A 23,276-nucleotide genomic window follows, 5' to 3' on the forward strand; every position below is an offset into this window, starting at 1 on the left:
AAAAAAAAAAAAGACTGGAAGGCAGTGCACCAATATTTACAATGAACAGATACTACTTTGGAACCAGAGCAAATATTAGCCTTTATTTTTTTCTTAAGAAGCAAAGAGAGGTGAATCAGAGCTGTGAATCATCTATCACCATCAACAAAGGACCAGTTCTGAACACATAGCTCCCACCAGTTCCTGGTCAGGACATGTAGGGAGAAGCCACAGTTTTGCTCAAGGACCAAGAATCTAAATTTTCATCTCTAAGTATTCCTAAGCATTCCATCACTCCTTCCTGTGAAACTTCTCCCGGCCTGATACAGGAATGAGGAAGGCAGCAGGGAACAACCTTTAAAAGAATGACCTAGCCCAAGGACATGACATAAACTGGAACCAAATAGATCCCAGATGGCGGATGAATCACCTTCCACTAGGCCTGGAGCCTTAGAACACGCTCAGCATAACAGAGCAGCAGCTAAATGCCACACCCACCAGGGTCATGTTCCAAGGCTGATCATCAAAGACCAAAAAGTGGAGTTTCCTTGGTGACTCAGGGGTAAAGAATCTGCCTGCCAGTGCAGGTGCCATGGGTTCCGTCCCTGGGCCGGGAAGATCCCACATGCTGTGGAATAACAAAGCCTGCATGCCACAACTACTGATCCTGTGCTCCAGAGCATGGGTACTGCAAATGCTGAGCCCACGTGCCACAGCTACTGAAGCCCACATGCCCTAGAGCCCGTGCTCTGCAACAAGAGAAGCCACCAAAATGAGAAGCCTGCGCACAGCAACTAAAGAAAGGCCTGCACAGCAGTGAAGATGCAGCACAGCCAAAACCAATAATAATTAAAAAAAAATTTTAAGACCAAAAAGTCGGTTTTTGTAAACCGACTTGTAAATCCCCACCCCTTCCCCAAAATAGTTGGAATACTCCACCTAGTCATTAGCCCATGAGATTATCCAGCCCATAAGAACTAACCACACCACATTTCGAGGTCACTCGCACCTTCTGAGATGGCCCCCAATCTGTCTATGGACTGTGTTTCTCTCTAAATAAATCTGCTTCTTAAATTCACCTTGTCCCTCACTGAATTCTTTCTGTGATGAGACATCAAGATCCCAAGCTTCATTAAGTCCTGAGACCAGGTGTGTGATCTCAGTTAAAAGACAGTGGTTTCAAGTCCCTATCTAAGTTACACGGTTTGAGGACCGCAAGAGTTGTAGCTGGTTTGGATCATTTTGCTGAGACCAAGAGAAAAGAATAAGCTTAACTCTAGTGTCAGAACTAGGCCAACCTCTCTGGCCAACTGTGCCCAGCAGGGCACCCCTGCTCCCAGGGGCCTTTCACTCAGCGCCTCTCACTCTTTACATTCCAACAATGTGAAATGACGGATACTTTTAATACAAGAGACCTGTCATTTATTTATTAGCTGGGGACAGGCGCTGCAGTGGAGAAGGATGCATTATAAATCAACTTCTTTCTGAGTCATTAAAAATTAATCCAGTTCATAATGTAGAACGTCAGTAATTTCTTTGTTAGAGCAGCATGTGATTTTTTTTTTTTTTTTTACCTTTTCTTCCAGGTTTTATTTTTTACTCCCTCCCTTCCCTGAGGATACTTTTTTTTCTCCCAATGGGCTGGGTATAAATTACCCCCCGGGAACTCTATCAGGAAATATAGCCTTTCAGACAGAGGTTACAATGGAGCAGTGGAATCAACGGTCTGCAAAAAAAAAAAAAGACTGCTGACCAATTTCCCCTCAGATATATGGTCTTACAGCACCTTCCCATTGTGCCCTACAGAAGCTCAATTACGATGTTCTTCATTTATTTCAGACCTACCCTGCATCGAAAATGGAAGACATTTTAGGTCCTTGATAGGCTAGACAGAAATAAATATGAAAGGCAGGTGATTCTTCCTTGCAGAGGAAACTTCATTAGCTTTTCTCTTTTTTTTTAAACATCCATACATATTGATCCACTTTATTATTGTCAATGACTACATAATATTCTATCATACAGATGCACAAACATTTTCAAAAGTTGCTCCCCTTGAGGGGTCTTTAGGGGGTCCCGGACACTGGTTGCTACCAACACTGTTTCCATGTAGCTTCTCTAACATGTCCAAATTCACTTGGCATTCACCAAAAAAATGCAGAGGTATTGGAAGGCCAGGCCCAGAGCAGAAGCCCTTCATACACCTCCCGCTTGAGGCCTGGGATTCAAGGATGTCAAGCAGCCAGAGGAGGCCGAATATGCCAAGAGGCTGCTAAGTGGAACCTCTGAGAAAGCTTCTCTTTGATTCTTCCCCTGAGTGGCAACTCCAGGAAATGTAAAAACTTGGAACTATAAAGAGGGAAACATCTGTGCTCCCTGACTTCAGAGGAAGTAAATGGGAGAATTCAGAATCTATGTGCATCTCCTTCCCACCTTGGGGACATTGAGAGGTTTGCAGAGGTTGGGTCAACCAGATGACCTTCTCAGATGACCTGCCAAGGGCTGCGTATGAAAGATAGGTGATGTTTCCACACCTGCCTGCACTGCTGTCTGAAACCTCTCAGGGTCTGGGCAGAGGGGTCTCCCTGAGATGAACAGTATGACGCCAGCCCAGGCAACTGGTGTGATGTCTTTGTCAAAGCAGCCACGATGGAGTTAACACTCCTAAGTAACAAATCCCCACAAATCCCCAAGCACATATTTAAAATCTATTTTCAGAATCACACTGAGCGTAATTCAACCAATCAATGAGCCATTAGGAGGTTAGTCCCAACACTTCTCCCCTACCAGTGGCATTAGGGCTACCTGACTCAGCAGAACTGAGTTCAAAGAGTTGCTGCGTCACCAGCAATTCTAGATCTGGGGACGGAAGCGAATCCAGTGCCTGGTGAGAGGCCCGGCTGGCTACCATCTGGGTGACAAATTAAGCTACACAGACACCAAGGACAGGAGAAAAGGAGGCGCGGCTGAGAAAGAGGCCAACTTGATTCCGAGGATTCCATTCTCTTCCTCCCAGTGCAGCTCTTTGCGCCCCCACTGCCCATTGATTTTGGATCCCACTCTGGGAGGCCTGGGAGGCCCCAGGTGGCAGAGGCCCCAGGTAAAGAGCCCGCCTGCCAATGCAGGAGACATAAGAGACGCGGGTTCAATCCCTGGGTGGGGAAGGTGCCCTGGAGGAGGGCATGGCAACCCACTCCAGTATTCTTGCCTGGAGAACCCCATGGACAAGCAGTCTGGTGGGCTACAGTCCATGGGGTTGCACAGAGTTGACATGACTGAAGTGACCTAGCCGGGCATGGCACTGGGAGGCCTGCCTTCCAGGTGTCTGAAGCTCTAGATGCCCTGATGGGGTGGGAGTGAGGAGGGGGCTGCCTCCCTAGGAGCCATGAAAGTCCTAGAAAGGGACTCCCTCCTGCTGATCCAATGGGGGGCACTGTGGCTCACTCAAGCCAGCATCTGTCTGAGAGTCTCTAAGTTCCTCCTCAGTCTCCCAGAAGGTGGGGTGCAGGTAAAGTGGAGGCCACCTAATAGTGACAGGAAGCTGTCTGGGCCAGTGTAAGGGCCACGCTCCTAAACCCCTGAGTCGGAATCCTGGCTCTCTTACTGACCAGCGAGCGACCTTGGCCAAGTTCCTTAACTTCCCTGGGCCTGAGTTTCCTAATCTGTGACACGGGGATCACGACACTCGCATGACCAGTGGGTCGAACGTAGACAGAGGACTGAGGCGGGGAAGAGAGGGTGGTGGGCTCTGTCATATCACAGTTTTGTCACCTCCCAGTTCTGAGACTATACGAAATGACTTAACCCCCTCCCCCATGCCTCAGTTTCCCCATCTATGAAAGGGGGGAAATAGCACCTGCCTCCTATGACTTTTGGGTGTTTTTGTTTTTCCTTTTTTGGCTGCACCACATGGCTTACAGGATCTTAGGTCCTCAATCAGGGACTGAACTCTGGCCCTCAGCATTGAAAGCATGGAGTCTTAACCACTGGACCATCTATGGGATATGGTCAGTGGTTAAGGGAATCCTTAACCAGGGAAGTCCCCTCCTATGGCTTTCACAAGGATTAAACAATTTATTGGGCTTCCTAGATAGCACTACCTGGGAAGTGGTAAAGAATCTGCCGGCCAATGAAGGAGACATAAGAGACACAGGTTTGATCCCTGGGTTGGGAAGATCCCCTGGAGGAGGGCATGGCAACCCACTCCAGTATTCTTGCCTGGGAAACCCCATGGACAGAGGAGCCTGGTGGGCTACAGTGTATGGTGTTTCAAAGAGTCAGACACGACTGAAGAGACTTAGCAGACATACAAAACAATTTATCATATTTAAACCATTTCCAGCACCAACAGTAAGCACCATGCAGTGTAAGATTTTAGTATTATTTTCATGCGCTTGCAGCTCAGGGCCTGGCCCTGAGCAGGTCTTGAGAGGCACCGAGTAAACATTACTTCTCCTCTCCTCTACTACCCCCACTTCTTTCTCTTTGCCAACCCCTGCTCCCACCTACTCCCCAGAAACGATGCTTCCAAAGTATCACACAGCAGCTCCCAGGAACTCACACAGCTAGCTCAGCCAAGATCATGGGAGCCAGCTAAAACCACATGAAGAAATCTGTCTCTGCTCGGGCATATAACTATAGCCTTGAAAATTAGCAGGACAATTTACCAGACCAGAACATCACTGACAACCACCACAAATTACCAGTTTGCTTTCCCTAAGGGGAGATACAGGAGGAGTAAAATTTACATGAGATCAATGTTCTCATCTTCCCCCACCCCACTTCTACTCCTTGAGGCCTCTGCTTACTCCTAGCAGAGCAGGAGTTGACCCTGGGGAAGGAACTGGGGTGGTGGGCAGTGTCGCTTCTCATAGCCATTTCCCCTTTCTTTCTTGCTGACAGACTGACTCCATGGAGGCAATCACTCCCCTCCAGGCAGCCTCAGGGGAAGTGAGTTGCATCTCCAAGCTCAGGGGAGTATTTAGAGGAGCCTATGAGTTTGTTTTAGTCCCATTTTCTTTATGGTTTAGGAATAAACAGATGACACAATTCCGGTCAATGAGACAGGAGGGAAAATCTACTTGGGGAACTTGGAAAAGGTTTTCTCAGTTTCAATCAACCCACAAGAAGATACAATTCTGTGCTATCCCCAATCCATGTGTTTCATTGTGATGCCTGGAGCTGCTGCAACCTTTATGTTATCAAGAGGAAAGCCACTGGTGGTAAAGCCAAATGCAGAAGGGCAGAGGCAAGAAAATCTCAGGAAAGCTGGATTAGAGTCCTAATGTTTTTCACCAGGAGCCTTTCCTACCTATTTGCTTGAGTTATGTGGTTGCAAATTGCCTTCTTGTTTAAGCCCAAGTGGGTCAGGATTGCCTATTACTTATAGCCAAAAGATGTGAACTGACAATGATCAGTGTCCAAAACATGAGATATATGCACAAATATAAACAAGACTTATAAACATGTACATTTATGTCTGAAAGTCCTATGTAGAGGTCTGCTGAGAAAGAATGAAGGGGCTGTGTACTTATAAGAACAAGGAAAAAGGAGGTCACTTAAGCAACCAGGCATTAGAACTCTAACTGTATAACAAGTACCACATGGGCACAGATATATAAATAACATAAGTGATGCACTTGGGCAGGTATATAGGGGTTCGGGGTACTGCATTTTCAACAAAATAATGTTTGCTGACAAGGGAGGTGGGGCAAGCAGAGAATACAAAACAAACACAAAAATCTTACCATGAATCTCTCTGCCATCCCCTGGTTGAGCCCAGAGCTTTTCAGTCTCATTAACCCAAAAGGAAATTGGTCTAAGCCCTCTGCTCATCTACATCGATCATTTCCTGACAACCAACATATTACAGTCCTGACTCTAAGAGCATCTCTGTGGCTTCGGATCTGGGTGATAAACTGCTTTTTCTTAGAGTTGGTGGGGGGGAGATTTCATTGGAGGGAAAGATCCTTATCTTTTCAGAAATAACTTTAAGCCTTGGCAACCTCTATTTTTGACACCATCAAGCTGGTTTCCCTGAACAGCATATTTGAGGCAGGAATTGTAACGATCTGTTGTAAAAATATTGTTGTCAAGGCAAAGATGGCCATGTATATGCCACTTAGGCGAAGTGACAGAGCCTTTTCAAATGCTCATGCCACGTCATCCCAAAAAATACCACTTTGGGTGGTTTTCATTTTCATTATCAAGTTTTCTTATCTCATTTTCTTATGTCAGGTTTAGAGAAGGTGGATGCCCTGCCCACAGTCTCCTGGTTGCTGAGCTAGTAGGCTGGGACCAGAGTCCAGGGCCACTTTCTCTTCTGATGAAAAGGTGGCCCCTTCGTGAAATTCAGAGATGCTTTGACCTTTCATACAATGGTTTGGAAACAGCGGCTCGGGGGTGGGGTGGGAGGATGGCATTTGCATCTTGGATTGTACATTTCTCCTTGGAGACGACTCCCTGAAGTTCCAGATCTGCCTGGAAACAAGGAATGCAGTGAAAATTTGGCCATGACCAGCATCTCCAGATCTAGGGGCTTTAAAAGTGCTAAAGGCACCTGCAAGAGCTTCTAGGCAGAGAACAAGTGACAAAGACCTCAGATCTGCTTGCATGAAGGGTATTCAGTGCTCTGCCAGAAATCCTGATGCGTGCCACCACCCCAACTCTGGGCATTCCCATGGAACTCGGCCACTTCCTGTCCCTCCCAGAGGCTCAGGAAGAAACAGGATGGAGCATGTGCCAAACAGGTTCAGGCTCATCTGGGCACAGTGAGTTCCCACGTCAAGTGAGTTCCCACGTCTGCTGGGGAGGCAAAAACAGAACCCTAGACGCCCAGAACAGCCTGGAATGCAATCCAATGAACATCTGTGTCCACAGAGAGATGTTAACAAGTGTATCCCCAAAATCAAGTTTGGTGACCCAAAAACATGGGAAATGCTCTGGCAAAACTGCAATGACCTACACCAATAGAAGCTCTCAGAATCCCACAGCAAAACAAAAAAGGCATGTGCTCCAGACTTTCCCAAATTTATTTGACATGGATTTTTGTTTTTCCTTAAAAGTGCCTAGAGCACCATTTGGGAAGTCCTGCATTAAAGGTAGCTGGGGGAATTTCCCTGGTGGTCCAGTGGCTAAGACTGCACACTCCCAAAACAGGGGACCTGGGTTCGATCCCTGATCAGGGAACTAGATCCCACATGCTGCAACTAAGAGTTCACAGGCCATAAGTAAAGACCCCTCGTGCAGCAATTAAGGCCCAGGGAAGCCAAATAAATAAATAAATATCTTAAAAATAAAGCAGCCGGGGAGAATACAGAAGGGCACTTGGATGCCAGGCTTCTTGGCTAAGAGTGGGTAGAACTTGGGTTTTTAATTATTGACCATTAAGAATGTAGCAGGCTTCCCTGTGGCTCAGATGGTAAAGAATCTGCCTGCAGTGCAGGAGACCCAGGTTGGATCCCTGAATCAGGAAGATCTGCAGGAGAAGGAAATGGCAACCCACTCCAGTGTTCTTGCCTGGAGAATTCCATGGACAGAGGAGCCTGGCAGGTTACAGTTCATGGGGTCGCAAAGAGTCAGACATGACTGAACAAATAACACGCAAGCATATAGCACAACGGGAAGAACTTCCCAGCTCTTTGGCCCATCTCCCATCAGGGGTATGACTCATGTGCTCATTCAGAGGAAATGGAGATGATGGCCATCTTCTCCTGGAAAGGGCTTCTGGAAAGAGAACACTAATAGAGAACACCGCTAGCAACAGAACCTCCGCTGTCTCCCAGGATGGTGGTGGGAGGGGAGGTGTCTTTTTTTCTTTTTCCTTGTTTAGCCTCTGCCCATAAAATAGGAATTTCCATCTCCTTGAAAACACAGGAAGTAACCGCCAGCTCTTCCCTCAACATGTGTACCTGGCCCCCCACCCCGTAAGAAGTGAGAGATGTACCCGATGGGTGAGGTGGGCAGAGTCCGTCATCTGCCATCATATTCTCTTCCAGGTGGGGCCAGTGCAGACAAGGGAGACTCTCTCTGCCTGCATGGTTTTCCAAGGAGCTCCTAAGCTTTCTGACTTGCAAAAGATGAGACAGACCATGACCCTCCATGCAACCAGGCAGACAACAGCTGCTCTGCAGACCCAACTCCTGTCTGTACATTCCAAGTCCAAGATTTGGAAGAGGACTTCCCTGGGTGGTCCACTTGTTGAGAATCCACCTTGCAATGCAGGGGAGGAAGGTTCAATCCCCAGTCAGGGAACCAAGATCCCACATGCCCCGGGGCAACTAAGCCCATACACCCCAACTGAGCCCACTCACCATGGCGAAAGATCCCATGTGACATAAGGAGACCTGATACAGCCAAATGAATAGATTGTTTAAAAAAGATTTCGGAGAGGCATTAAGAAGACCGTCTTGGCTTTATGCCTAAGCAACTTCCATAAGTCTAGCAATAAAGCTCAACTTTTGATTCCTATCTGACCCCTGTGTGGATTTTTCAGCTGGTTCTAAATGATTAAAACCCATCTAACTTAGATGTTCAAATCCAGTTGAAAGGAGAAAAAAAAAGCATAAACGCTCTGGGAAAGCTGGAGCTGGAGAACATCTCTGGAGGGAAGTTAATCTCCCACTGAGGCCAAGACATGCCAAGAAGACAAGTCGTCCTTCAACGCTCAGGGCTGTGGACAGGAAGTGAAAGACCCACTCCACATCTCATTCAATTTCAGTTGTTGGGTGCACCTTCCCCTGGGTGCAAGTTCCCCCACAAAATAACATGATCCAGGCTGGCTGGCGGGTCTTATCATTCTTCACCTCCTCCTCCACCAGGCAGCACATGCTTATCCCTGAAGTACTTTTTTTAAGCCAATTACCGTGTATTTACAGTGAGCATAATTAAACCTAATTACTTAATTAGCATAACTGCATGAAGCTACTAAACTTTTCGTATGTGATTATGGTGGTGAGCACAGAAGAGATGAAGTCATGAGATTCAACAGGAAGGCAGGTTGTCTTAGCTCAGGGAGATGGACCATGGTCTGTCTAGTTGGTTACAGCTCCGAAGTACATGCTCAAGAATGCCTTAGCATTTTCAGGTACTCTGGGGGAAATGAAATCATGTGATTTTTTTTTTTTTCTTGGGATAAAAAGGGGGAAATGGCAAAGTGACAAGCTTAGATTTCACCTAGATATAAGTGATTTGGGAATCAGTATCCAACAGAGGTTAATCTAACTGAAACTCTCAGGACAAGTTCAAGCATATGGGTCCAGGACTTAACTGCCTTAGTTCCCAAGATAATCCATTTTGGAATCATCTAGCTCTTTCTAGAAAGAAAGGAAACAGATAATGTGTCTCAGCAGCCTTCCTAAGTGGCACAAGCAGTAAAGAAACTGCCTGCCAATGCAGGAGATGCGGGTTCAATCCCTGGATTGGGAAGATCCCCTGGAGGAGGGCATGGCAACCCACTGCAATATTCCTGCCTGGAGAATCCCATGGACAGAGGAGCCTGGCAGGCTATAGTCCATGGGGTTGCAGAGTCAGACTGAGCAACTTAGCACATGCAAGGTATCTGAGCACTCCTTTCCTCCTTGGGCTCGCCAAACTTGGCATCACAGCCTTCTCGGGACTCTGCTACTTATTCTAAATGGATTTGAAAATAGGATTGAAGAAAAATCCAAGGGAACAATCCTAATTTATGTTCAGTTAAAATGTTATATGAGAGACTGCCTGGCAAACAGGGCCTGGAGATACCTAACTGGTGACAAAGGCTAAGGCAAAATATCACTGTTACCTTTACAACCTATAGCTCCCTTAACGGGGATGGTTAAGATCCAAAAGCAGGTGCATCAGAACGGCCCACCCCCACGTTGGTCCTATTCTCTGCAAGCCACATTGAGCTAAGCCTCCCTCCTAAACCAATGAGAGGGAGCAAGCAACAGTCCCTCATCCCCACTTTCCCCATAAGTCAGCCCCCTCTTTTCAGCTCCACTCCCAGAGGAGAAGCTCCTAGCCCAGCCCTGTAACCAGACACCCTTCCTTCCAGGCAAGTCCATCAGGGCTTCTGCTAGAGAAAAACCTAGAAAGCCATATTTTTCAGTAGGAGCAGCTGCAGCTGCCGTCTCTGCCCCGAGTTCTGGGGTGGGGTCCTTCCAGACAAAGGAGCCCATTCTCTGTATTTCATCTATAAGTCCATGACACTGAGGTAAGTGGCTGGCAATAAACACCCATCATTACCCTGGGCTAAGCAAGGTGTGTTAGCAGAGAAGGGACAGAAATCTGTATCATGCCAATGCACTATCAATACTGCATTACGTTCACAGGCTCCGTGCTCCCCACTGCAGCCGGGAAATCAGTTCCTTTTCCAGAAAAGACAAGGCTGATCAGTCCAGAAGAGGAGGAAGAGACAAGCCATATGTTCAGTCTTGATGAAGGAACCATGGGTCCCAGTTAAAGGGACATCGTTCACAGCTTTGATCATCTTTCTGAATGTCCTCACCTTATAGGCTGGTGGGGGGGGCTGCATTAAGCAATTGCCCTGAGGAAAGAGAGTGAGGACAGGACTTCTGAAGAGCTGCAGTGCAGCCGAAGAGAGGCAAGGAAGGGTGGGTCCTTCGCCCTGCGCCAGGGCCCATGTCACAGTTGTTGTTTAGTCACTAAGTCGTCTGGCTCTGTGCGACCTCATGGACTGTAGCACACCAGGCTCCTCTGTCCATGGGATTCTCCAGGCAAGAATACTGGAGTGAGTGGGTTGCTGTGCCCTCCTCCAGGGGATCTTCCCAGACCAGAGATAGAACCCAGGTCTCCAGAATTCCAGGCAATTCTTTACCACTGAGCCACCAGGGAAGCCCCCACATTGGAGAACCCAACACTTAATAAAAGCTCAATGGATGTTTGTTGACCGGCTGAGGAATGAAGGAGAAAAGGGGATTGGAGGGACCCAACATAGATGGGGTATCGACAGCCCAGTGAGAGAGACAGGCTGTGAGGAGGACCCCGAGCAGAGCTGCCAGGTCAGCCAGGGAGGCTGAGTGACAAGCCCAGGGAAGCAGGAAGTAGAGGCAACTAGCCAGGAGGGGCTGAAGGCTGAATGCGTGCCTATGGCTCAAAGGGCAGAGACTCAGGTGGAAAATCGAGTCCTGAAGGCCTGAAAGGGAGGCTGGAAGGCCAGGACCAGCTTGAAAATGACACGTGGGCAAAGAAAAGGAATTAGCAAAGCTGGGAGGAGCCTGGTGGGCTGCAGTCCATGGGGTCGCTAAGAGTTGGACACGACTGAGAGACTTCACTTTCACTTTTCACTTTCATGCATTGGAGAAGGAAATGGCAACCCACTCCAGTGTTCTTGCCTGGAGAATCCCAGGGACGGGGGAGCCTGGTGGGCTGCCATCTATGGGGTCATGGAGTCGGACACGACTGAGTGACTTAGCAGCAGCAGTAGCAGCAGTAGCAGAGAAATCAAAAACAAAGGATTTGGATGCCTGAAGAGGTGAGGGTCACCAGGCATTCCAGGTGGGCACCATGGAGAAATCACTGGGGCAAACTGCTTTTTTTCCCCCCAAGAAATTTGACAGTCATCTGATTCAAGTGGACATCTTTAAAAAAATTTTTTTTTCATTTATTCTTGGCTGTGCTGGGTCTTCATTGCTGCTTCAGCTTCTCTCTAGTTGCAGTGAGTAGGGGTCTACTCTTGAGCTGTGGTGCAGCCTTCTCACTGCAGTGGCTTCTTTTGTTGCGGAGCACAAGCTCGGTAGTTGCTAGTGCACAGGCTTAGTTGCTCTGTGGCAGCGGGGATCACCCAGAACAGGGATTGAATCCATATCTCCTGCATTGGCAGGCAGATTTTTTGCCACTGAGCCATGGGGTAAGCCCTTGACAAACTGCTTTTGAGACACTGTGACTGCATGAGCACACTGATCAGGAAGTCAAAAGACCAGTTCTGTAGTCAAGGTAGTAACTGGCCTCAGATGAATGACAAGTTGGAAATGAAGTATGCTCACTATATATAGGTTAAGCAACTATTCAATGAGAATTCTACAATCATTCGTTGCTGGTACAGTTTAGGGTAGAGAGAAGATAAATAGATGCACACACGTGTGTGTACACACACATACACAGACATACTTCAGAAAGCACACAAAACAGGCAGGTATACACTGACAAGTCCAAGAGACCCTGGCGCAGAAGGGGTCTCTGGTCAGTGGAGACCAGTCTGATAATGAGATCAACAGAACCTAACTTGCCTTGGTTGCAGAAGACAATGGCAACCCACTCCAGTACTCTTGCCTGGCAAATCCCATGGACGGAGGAACCTGGTAGGCTGCAGTCCATGGGGTCGCTAGGAGTCGGATATGACTGAGCAACTTCACTTTCAGGCATTAGAGAAGGAAATGGCAACCCACTCCAGTGTTCTTGCCTGGAGAATCCCAGGGACGGGGGAGCCTGGTGGGCTGCCATCTCTGGGGTCGCACAGAGTTGGACATGACTGAAGCAACTTAGCAGCAGCAGCAGCAGCAACTTGCCTTGGTACAGCCACTTGGAAGACAGTTTGACCATTTCTTACAAAGTTAAACACCCTCTTACCATATATCCAGAAATCATGCACCAAGGTATTTATGCAAGTGAGTGGAAAACTTTTGTCCATGCAAAACCTGTACACAAATGTTTATAGCAGCTTTATTCATAACTGCCCAAACTAGGAAGCAACCAAGATATTTACTGTGGGTTGAATGGGTTGAATTGTGTCCCTCACCATCATCCCCCCCCCCCAAAATATGTTGAATTCCCAACCCCCAATACCTTAGAATGTGACCTGATTTGGAAACAGGATCATTGCAGGTATAATGAGTCAAGTCAAGATGAGGTCATACTGGGATAGAATGGACCATTAATCTAATATGGCTGATGTTCTTATCAGAAGACAGCCTTGTGAAGACAGACACACAGGGAGGATGCCACGGGAGGACAGAGCGCTGGAGTGACGTGGCTGTAAGCCAAGGGATACCAGCAAACCACCAAAAGCTAGGAAGAAGGGGAGAAAGAGTCCGCTCCAGGTTGCAGAGGGAGCAGAGTTCTCTGAGACCTTGATTTTAGACTTCCAGCTCTAGAAGTGTGAGATGACACATCTCTATTGTTTGAAAGCACCCAGTTTGTGCCACTTTGTTACAGCAGCCCTTAGAAACTAATACAATGTCCTTCAGTAGCTAAATAGATGAACTGTTACAGCCATAAGATGAAGAAGCATTCAGTGATTAAAAAAAAAAGAAGTAAGCAATCAGGCCACAAAAAGACATAAAAGAACCTAAAATGTACAGGGCTAAGTGAAAGAAGTCAATCTGAAAAGGCTACATACTGTATGATCCCAACTATAATGACATTCTAGAAAAGGCAAAACTATGAAGACTGTAAAAAAAGATTAGTGGTTGCCAGAGGTTTAGGAGGGAGATGAATCATGGACCACAAGAGAGTTTTAGGGCAGTGAGCCTACTGTATGTGATACAATTACATACAATGGTGAATACACCATTAAATGATGGATACATGACAGGATGCTCTTGTAAAATCCACAGAATTGTATACAATGCAGAGAGTGAACCTTGCAGAAAACGATGGTTTAGTTAATGATAATGTAGCAATATTTGTATTTTGATTGTAACAAATGTTACCATACTAATGCCAGATGTTAGTAATGGGGGAGATTTTGGTGAGGGAAGCGCTGGGGCATAGATGGAACTTTTTTCACTTCCTGCTCTAAAAACATTTTAAAAAGATTAAAAACTGACTTGACCCCAGGGCCAAGTATTACCAAAGGCCACCATGGTCCTTTGGGAACTTGAGTTGGGGGAGAACTCAGAAAGAGGAATAAGTACCAACAGCCAGACCAAGGCTGGCCCAGCTTCATGACTGCAGGGAGCCACAGCCAAGGTTCTTCCCAGAGAGCTGTCCTTATCCTAGAAACAGGGAGAAAAGCGGGCCTCCAAAAAAACAGCATTCCTCAAAAGCCAGCTTCCTTGAGCCCAAGAAGTGGAGAGTGAATGCTTGTGGACCACTGTACTCCCAGGCAATGTGATCTGATAGAGAAAGGACAGATCTTGGAGTTAGTAGGTCTGGCTTCTAATCTCAGGCTCTCACTTAACAGCTGTATGAGCTACAACAAGTCCCTTAAGTTCACTGAGCCTCAGGTTCTTTATCGAGAAAATGAGTATAGCAGCCTCACCCTTAGAGAGTGGGTGAAAGACTGCATGAGATAAAAAAGGGAAAGGCCAGCCCAAGGCTTGGTCCAGAGGAGGCTGCCAATGCCCATCAATGACCTCTCTCTCGGTCTGTGATAGCAGCCTGCATCCTGGAATGAAGACATACTCACCAAGCATCATGTAGGGCTTGGTTGGTATCTTCTCTGACCCTAGTTCCATGCTATGTTTCCAGAGAAAACGAAGACTGATGACACAGAAGAGCTACATCCTTTGGAGTAAGTTCAAAGCTGGGTTTGGGAGACAGTACCCACATCTTTGAGGAGTAACATGATGACGGAAGATTTGACTTAAAGTCATGCAGGACTATTGTGCATGGCTTCTCCTTTCCCAGGAGGGAAAGATCATGTTGCAATAGCATGGGCCCAGGAAGGTCTCACGGGAGGTTGGAAATGAGCCAGCGGTTGAGTGATGAATAGGTGCAGGAAGGAAGAAGAGGGAGGGGGAAGACGTGAGGAGAGGAGACGGGCATTTGAAGCAGGAATTACACTATGCTAAGAGTCGGAAGCATGCGGTTGGAGGGAGACCTGGAAAGAAGTGTTCAGGGTAAAGGCTGGCGAGTCATCAGCAGAAAGGAGCAAGGTGAAGCCTTCACAAGGCCCCAGGGGGAACAGAGTGTGCCATTCTGTGTCTTGGACACCAGCCCCGGTGGCAGTGAGTCCCTGAGGGTAGGGACCACGCATGCCTTTTCCTCCATTGTTTCCAGAACCGAAAAGAAGGCCTGACACAAACCCTCCATGAATATTTATTGACTAGATGAAAAGGAGAAAAATCAGCACTCTGTGAATGACGATGATGCTAACGAAGAGGAGAGACCCCAAAGGAATATGCTCGAGTTTTACCAAGAGATGGAGGGTGTGGAGGATTCAGAGATTCCTGGGGAAATGGAGCTATGCGGCAGGGAACATCAAGAGGTGCAGGGCCGAGCAGAAGGAGACGGTGTCTACAAGGACCAGGGTCAGGGAGAGTCCCTGACTGCAGGCCCGCCAGGAGGGGCAGAGGGATGGAGAGGTGGGGGCACCGATGCTGGGAAGACGGGGGACGGTTTCCTCTGAAACAGAAACAACCTGGGAATAAAGGCACACAGCCTGGCCTGGGCACAGAGGGCAGGAAACGAAGCGTGACGGGGGTTAGCAACCCCAGCTGGCCCCTGCTCTCTCAACCAAGAGGCACAGCTGTCTTCTGAGAATAGGTTCAGGAAAAGGGGAGGAGCAGAGAACCCCAGGGCCTTCAGCAGAGCCAAGGAGCCTCCCAATCAGCCGATGGGAACGAGCCAGAGTGTGATCCTAACACAGCTGCCCACAGTCCAACTCAGTACAGGCACCATGACTGCAGCCCAGAGCTGTCACAAGGGCAACAGAAGTCACCGATTGCCCAGTGTGGGTACAAAGAGCTTGAAACCTCTCCCCAGTGAGCCATCTAGACCCGCCCCTTGGTGTCTTATTCACAAGGTGAGTGTGCTAAGTCACTTCAGTCATGTCTGACTCTTTGCGACCCCATGAGAGCCTGCCGAGCTCCGCTGTCCAAGGGATTCTCCAGGCAAGATTACTGGAGTGGGTTGCCATTTCCTTCTCTGTCTTCTTCAGAAGGACCTAGCGCCAAATCAGCTGGGTGACAAGGAGGCAGACCGGTTTCCTGATGCTTTTGAGCATCAGGGGGCTTTAAATAAAATAAATATGAGGCAGGCCTCACTAGACTGCAGATTCTGTATCCAGTCCTGAGTAGGAGCACCTTTATTCAGCTCTTCCAGAATCCCTGGAAAGGCTGAGGACATTCCAAATAAAGACAATGCCATATGCAGCATGCTCAGGGACACAGGTGAGAGGCTGTGAGCATCTGATAACGAATGGTAATGGGTGATCCCTAAACATCCTAGCAGCTCTGACACGCCATGAAAAACTCTATGGCCCGGATTGAAGACAGCGAGAAGCAGGAAGAAGAGCAGCATCTTCATCACTCCAGCTGGAGAGGTCCCCCGATTATGATAAACACGTGTGTAAAGAAAAGAAAAGCATTTTTGTGCTAAATCCATCACCGGGGGACTTGCGGAAATGAAGTTTGAAGTCAGGTAGCTGTGTCCCTATGATGTCTTCCCACGGTCCACATTGCTAAATGAGATGAGGAAGAGAATCAGACAGGAGAGGCCCCCCTGGGGGGGCCCTGAGATATGAGCATTTCTTTTTGCTTAATCCCCTGCTCCTTGCCATCACCCCCAAAGGAGTGACCCCAGCCCCGTCTGCAGCATCGTAAACGCCTGCTGTTATTTATCCGCCCAGGCGCATGTGGTTTTAATTATTTATGATGGTGTCTCCTCGCACACGGGGATGTGTCTTGGAGTCCCTTGCCTTTGACTGATGAAGGCTTTGTAATCAGAGACCTGCTGTTTCCCAGCCCGTAAACCTCAGTGAGGAGAGGGCCGGGTGCTCCCCTCCCCGACTGTGTGAGTCAGCCACAGATTCACAGAGGAGGATTAACCAAATCCCGTTACAAGGCTCCTGTACATTGTTTGTCCTGCCACACGTGTTTTCTGAAAACAATTAGGAGCCGCCTGCTGTCTATTGACAGGGCACAATGTGTTGCTTCCCTGAAAAGGGCATCTCCCCTAAATATCGGAGGGTTTGGAGGATCTGGAGTCAGCGAGGGAGTCTACCCTGTGAGGTCTCATTTGTTCTCTGCTCCCTCAAGTCTTGTCGCTAAACCTGCTTCCCCGCTGTCTCTGCTGACCTCGTCGTTTATACAGAGAAATGCCGTGAGAACCATAGAGAGGCTGCCTACTTTGAGTCACAGATGCAAGGAGCTCCGGGGACGCTTCTCCGCTGCATCAGTTCCTAGGGCGACAGCTCCTTGGCTGGGGGCCGGGTCCTGACCTCAAAGGACATTCAGACCCCACAGGTCTCTCCGTGGCACCCACTTACTCCAACTACCCAGAAGGAGCCGCCTTCCCACACGTCAGATTCTCCCCGTGTGGACACCAAGTCACCCGCCGTGGGATCAGGAGCCCACGTGACCCTCCTCTACCCTGAGACCCAGAGCTCCCACTAACAGGAACACAACCCATCCTCATTTTTCCTGGGTTCTGCCTTCACGAACTCTTCTACTTGCTACAATTGATGTGTAACCCCATAAACCCACAGGCACGGTGCTTTCACAGTTATTCACAAACATCCAAGGAGTGGTGACAAGTTTGAGTCACCCCCACACGCACGTCCCTAATTAACGCGAAAAAGCCATGCTCTCTGCCTCTTGTTGTGGCTCTTGTGCTGTAACAAGTGTCCTTCTCGTGGTTTATTCAATGCCGCTTTCATTGCATATTTGTGCTTTCTGCGGGCGAGTTCGCTGTTTAAAGCAGCCCCCGAGCAGAGTGCTGAAGCAAGGTCTAGTGTTTCTATGAGTGTGAACACTGTGATGTGCCGTATGGAGAAAACAGGTGTGTTTGATAAGCTTGGTCCAGGCCTGAGTCACAGTGCTGTTGGCCACTATAAGCTCAATGTTAATGAATCAATACTATGTATTAAAGTGTCCTTAAACAGAAGCACACGCAATACAGGTTACGTCTTGATCAGCTGATAAAAAGGTTGTGACCAGAGGTTCACAAGGAACCTGACTCTGGATTTCCCCAGGAACAATGGTCCAGGGTTCACTAATTTCCTGTTGTTGGTGATTTTATAGAATACTCGAAATAAGGAGAACCAGTTGCACATTCAACACAGCAGTGCCAAGCCTCTATTCAAGTACCAACATCACTCTAGAAAACTCAGCAAAGCCAACCCCAGACTAAACTCGGACTCACGCTAGCATCACAGAAGGACTTTCCTCATGGCCACACCCAGGTCAGTCGAGGATGATCCTGATCTGAGGCAAGAGCTTTAAACTCAGAGTAGAACCATTCTTGACACGGTCTTCCCCACTGTTTATCTGAAACACAGGTATCTTTCTTCCCTTGCCCAGCCCTGGTCTAGAACCCAAGTATCCTTCCTCTAACTGGTACTGATGGGGGAGTGTGACAAACACTGAGACAGATTCTAGAGGACTCTCAAGGTTGGGAGGCAAATGATGACCTTGTCCTGATTCAAACTCAGTCCCTCCCATGGTGGCAATCCTCTCACTAAAAACAGAGCAGGAAAAACAGAAGCGAAGGCGGATGAGGTGGCCGAATGCCTGCTCTGCTATCAGACAGACTAGTGGGAGCAGCAAGAGTTCTGTGAACTGCAAAGAGTGCATCCCAAATATAGACAGCTCCACCGGGGGAGAGCAGGGCCAGGGGCATTTCTCCCTGCACTGACCTGGACCAGCTGACCGGATGAAGCGAACAGACTGGCAGAAGCCTGTGGGCAGGGGAGGGGGGACTCCCAGCCTCCCCAAACCTCGGGTTTCCTGTCTGCAGATGAGGCCTTAACCTAACCCATCTCTTCTGTCCCTTCCAGCTCTAAGGCAGTCTCCAGGGCTCCCTCTCTGGACATCACTGACCATTCTGGGGGAGCAGGAGCAGTGGCAGTGGAGGGGTGTGCAATGGGGTCACTGAGCCTAGATTTGAACCTGGGGACACAGCAAGGGGAATACCTGCCGGAGGGAGGGCAGAGGCACCGGGGCTCCAGGGGCCAGGAGAGGCCCTAGCAGACTCAGCAGAAGTGCAAAGGGAGGACCCAAACCACCAGGAGGTAAGAGAGAGTAGGAAGCAGGTGCCCTGAGCCCTCTGATCTCAAGGAGACATCTACGGTGAGGAGGGGAGGGGTCCGAGCACAGGGTCATGATCCAGTCCTCAGACCGTACACTTCGGGGCACTGGAGGGGCAGCTGGAGAGATGTTTCCATTCCAAAGGTACTTGCCACCCTTCCCTCCCTTCCCGTCTGAGGGAGGTGTGGGTGGAGGGCCTGACGACCTTGGGGGCAGTAGTCTGGGCAAAGATTCCTGCACACACAGGCCAGGTGTCTACAGATACAGCCAGCTGTGCCTGTGTCCCTGCCTTACTGGAAGCCCCTCTCCAGGTGGGGCTGGGCCTCCTGCCTCCAGGTTGATTCCCCTTCCCCTGCCCCAAGCCCTCTCCACCCAGGGGCCTCTGTCCCGTGGCATCCCTTTGACCAGGCTGTTCATTGAGTTTTTAGACAAAGAAGGAGGGTCCCTTAGAGAGTGGGAAGTTAGCAGGTGGTAGGTCACCCCAGAATGTTCCAGAACCCCCGCCTACATGGTCTATCGCCATGCCCCCCTCCAACCCCAGGAGGGACAATATTCTCCCACGGTACTCACATGTGTCTGGCTTGTGGCAGTTGTGTCCCTGACGGAAGTACTGGGGATTCTCAATGACCGGGATGCGGGTCATGCCGATGACCACCGTATCTGGCCCGGCGTCCAGCGACGAGGGCGTGGTGATGCCATGGTTGATGTGATGCAGGGGACTAGCCGAGTCCTCCTCACCGCTGATGACAGCCACGGGACCTGCACACCCCAGGAGAGACACGGGACCCGGGTGAAGTCACATCCAGCCAGTGCCCAGCCCTGCCCACGGACCCTTCCATTATTTTTTCCCATGATATTTTCCACGGGAGTAAAATCCACTAGAAGGATATTCCCCAAATGCCCTAGATTCTGAATTGACAATAACCCCTTAATTCTCTCTCATGAGAGGGAGAAAACTCTACCCCACCATGCCATGGAAACAGCTGCAAAAGAAGAGTGAAATAATGACATGATTATTTCCTCTTTCTTCCCATCTAAATTAGTTCAAAATAATTAAAAGTTAAATTTATTCACTTATGTAACAACAACAGGATTTACAAAATGGCCCAGTGGTAGTATGCACCCTGTCCTTTGTCTCTTCAAGAGCTTTCAAAACTGCTGTCACTGTGGGGACTTCCCTGGTGGTCCAGTGGGGCTAATACTCTGAGTTTCCAATGCAGGGGGCACAAGGTCAATCCCCGGGCAGGGAACTGGATCCCATGAGCTGCAACTAAAGACCAACTGACCTGGCACAGCCAGATAAATAAATAAATATTTTAAAAATAGACAAAGCTACTGATGCTGGGTCCCACCCCCAAAGATTCCGACTCAGCTGGTCTGGGAATGTATCTTGGGCATTAAGATTTAAAGAGTTTCCTTGGGAGTCCCACGTCCAGCTAAGTCCCTGGAGGCTAAGAACCTTTCCAGCATGGCCATCAGATTCCTACAGGAGTAGGAAGTAACTTTCACTGGACAAAGAATCTGCCTGTAATACAAGAGGCCAGGTTTAATCCCTGGATTAAAATCCCCTGGAGAAGAAAATGGCAACCTACTCCAGTATTCTTGTATGGAGAATTCCATGGATAGAGGAGCGTGGTAGGCTGCAGTCCATGGGGTCATAAAGAGTTGGACACAAATGAGAGGCTAACACTTTCATTTACTCTCAAGCCTCCCTGGCCCAGGACAGACTTGTATCCTGTCTTGCATAAGTCCAGTGCAGGGTCGCATCTGACTTGGACCAGCTTCCACAAATGACCGCACTGAGGCTGGAACACTATTAGCTTATGTGCCGCTGAGCCAGCAGTTCCACTCTTTTTTTTTTTTTTTTTTGGCTATGCTGGATCTTTGTTGCTGGGCACCAGTTTTCTCTAGCTATGGTGAGGCGGGGGCTACTCTCTAGTCGCTGCGCTCAGGCTTCCCAATGCAGTGGCTTCTCTTGTTGAGGAGCACAGGCTGTAGGCACATGGGCTTCAGTGGTTGTGGTGTACAGGCTTTGTTTCACCAACGGCATGTGGAATCTTCCCAGGCCAGAGATCGAACCTGTGTCCCCCACATTGGCAGAAGGATTCTTAACAACTGGACCACCAGAGCGAAGTTCCATGTCCCACTCTTGAGAGCACTATATTTGCCCCAGTGACTTCAAAGAATACCATTTGCATCTTCACCAACCCCAGTGCCACCATTTTCTACCCCAAAGAAAAAGCCTAGGACCTAAGGTGATCTGTGAACACAAGTTGACAAAGATAATTAATGCTACAATCTCGGTAAAGCAATGATTCTGTTTGCTGGTGTGATTCTCCCCTACCTACAAATAAAACTCCTGTAAAGTGAATTAGCTGTGACTGTTTGTGGCTTTCTACAAGTGGCGTTTTAAATGGCTGCTTTGCAAGACACATGGTCCCAAGACAAAGTGCCTGCCGTGATTTGGTTTTGCTGCTTGAACAATATTTCCGCTGCAGAAATCCATTACATCTTACTGAAGTTTATGGGAAGAATATCTCCCATCAGATAGCAAGGTGAAGCACCAATGAGGCTGAACTAAATGGAAGACGGGTAAACGCAAACTGAGGACCCTGAATTCCACTCCGTAAGCACAGACAGGCTTGTTATGATCTGTAACAAATGTCTGACTGTGCTTGGAGACCACTTGAAAAAGTCACAGGAAGGGGTTGCCGAAATTCTCGCAGTCATCACGTGCCTTGCAGAAAGAGACCAGCTCCTGAAAAACATTGTAAACTTTTTTGAAACACTTCAGAGTGATTTCCAGTTAAACATGGCTAGAGCACAGGTCTCTACCTCCTCTCCACGTTAACATACAAAGGAATTAAATAAATATTGGTACACAAAGAAGAAGAGGGGAGGCAAAAGGAAACGAGGTATTTCAACGTTTGGGAAGATGAAAAAGCAGAGAAGCAAATCTTGCTTACAAAGAGGAGGAAGATATGGGAGAAAGGACCACAGGGTCTGTGGCAGGGTTATCACATAAATGAGAGCATGCATGCATACAAGTGGACACGCACACAGACCAAGGCACAAAATTATGAAATGCCAGAACCATAAGGATAAGGAGAAGATGCTAAGAGCTCCCAGGAGGGTGGGACAGGTCATATTTCCAGAGGAACTGGAATCAGAAAGACAGCATAATTCTCCATAACAACTTCATACTGTTTCTTTTACTGAGCAAATTGCTTCAAAATTCTGATGGACAAATATTCAACCTAGAATTCTACACCTAAAAATGTATTCACCCAATGGAAGGGCAAAAGAGATGTATTTGCAGACACGGAAAAGTTTACCTTGCCCTTTATTAGGAAGCAACAGCAAGTGGAAGCTTCAGCCAAACAAAGGGGCAAAGGAAGAAACGGGGAGTCCGGGGATCCAGTTCACCAAAGACCAAGCAATGGAAGGCCCCCACACCTCAGCTCCTTCTGTTCTCAGCATTATAGGATATGAGTTGTTATGGCAACATGGAGGAAGGGCATCAAGTCAGGAAGAGTTTGGAGACAATAGAACACTGGACATTCAAATCAGCTTTCATCGTCCATGGACAAAGGGAGTGGTCAGTAAAATGTTTCAGAAGGCTGTGCTCTGAAACAGCATTGACGTTCTTGACATTATTTATTCTAGAATTTGGAAAGGGCTTAGGAAAGAGCCATAGGTAGAAGAGTCCTTCTGCAGTTGGGTTTCCCAGGTGGCACTAGTGGTAAAGAATCCGCCTGCCAATGCAGGAGATGCAGGTTCAATCCCTGGGTCAGGAAGAGCCCCTGGAGAAGGGAATGGCAACCCACTCCAGTATTCTTGCCTGGGAAATCCCCTGGACAGAGGAGCCTGGCAGGCTACTGTCCATGGAGCCACAAAAGGGTTGGACACAACTTAGCGATTCAACAACCACAATAAGCCATGGAAAGCGATGGCTGGGGTTGCTCACAAAGACTAGAAAGAAATGAGAGAATAAAGCAGGTTTCAGAGCTCTGGAGGACCCACTACTTAAAATGCACACAAAAGAAAGGGGGCTGGAAAAGGATGAGAAGAAATGCTCAGAAAAGTAGAAAAGAATCAGAAAAGGCTACTGTCTTTGAAGTCAGTCAGTCTATATACAGAGGTCATGTAAGATGAAAAATGAAATCAAGTCACTGCATTTGACAATAAGAAGGTGGCCTTGATGAGAGTACTTTCCACAGAACAGGGGAAGAATATATAACAAGTCAAAAAGGGAGAAGACGGTAAATAGGAAAGAAAAGGTCTGAAAGTTAAAGACTCAATCTAGAGATCCAACATATGATTAAAAGGAGGGAGACAGAGAGAGGAAGAGAAAGATGAAAGACTAGGGGAAAAAAAAAAAAAACCTAT

The 23,276-nt window shown here is 48.2% G+C and overlaps 1 protein-coding gene across 4 annotated transcripts in view; it reads right to left on the reverse strand.

Moving 5' to 3' along the window:
• Positions 1-23,276, reverse strand: part of NTRK3 (neurotrophic receptor tyrosine kinase 3) — a 435,527-nt gene that overhangs the window by 161,033 nt on the left and 251,218 nt on the right. For all 4 annotated transcript variants that reach the window (XM_070358231.1, XM_070358230.1, XM_070358233.1 and 1 more), the window contains one exon: positions 19,458-19,646. In XM_070358231.1, the coding sequence (XP_070214332.1) occupies positions 19,458-19,646 (189 nt within the window). The remainder of the gene's footprint in view (positions 1-19,457; positions 19,647-23,276) is intronic.

This window comes from Bos mutus, chromosome 21, assembly GCF_027580195.1.
Source record: "Bos mutus isolate GX-2022 chromosome 21, NWIPB_WYAK_1.1, whole genome shotgun sequence".
Taxonomy (NCBI): Eukaryota; Metazoa; Chordata; class Mammalia; order Artiodactyla; family Bovidae; genus Bos; species Bos mutus.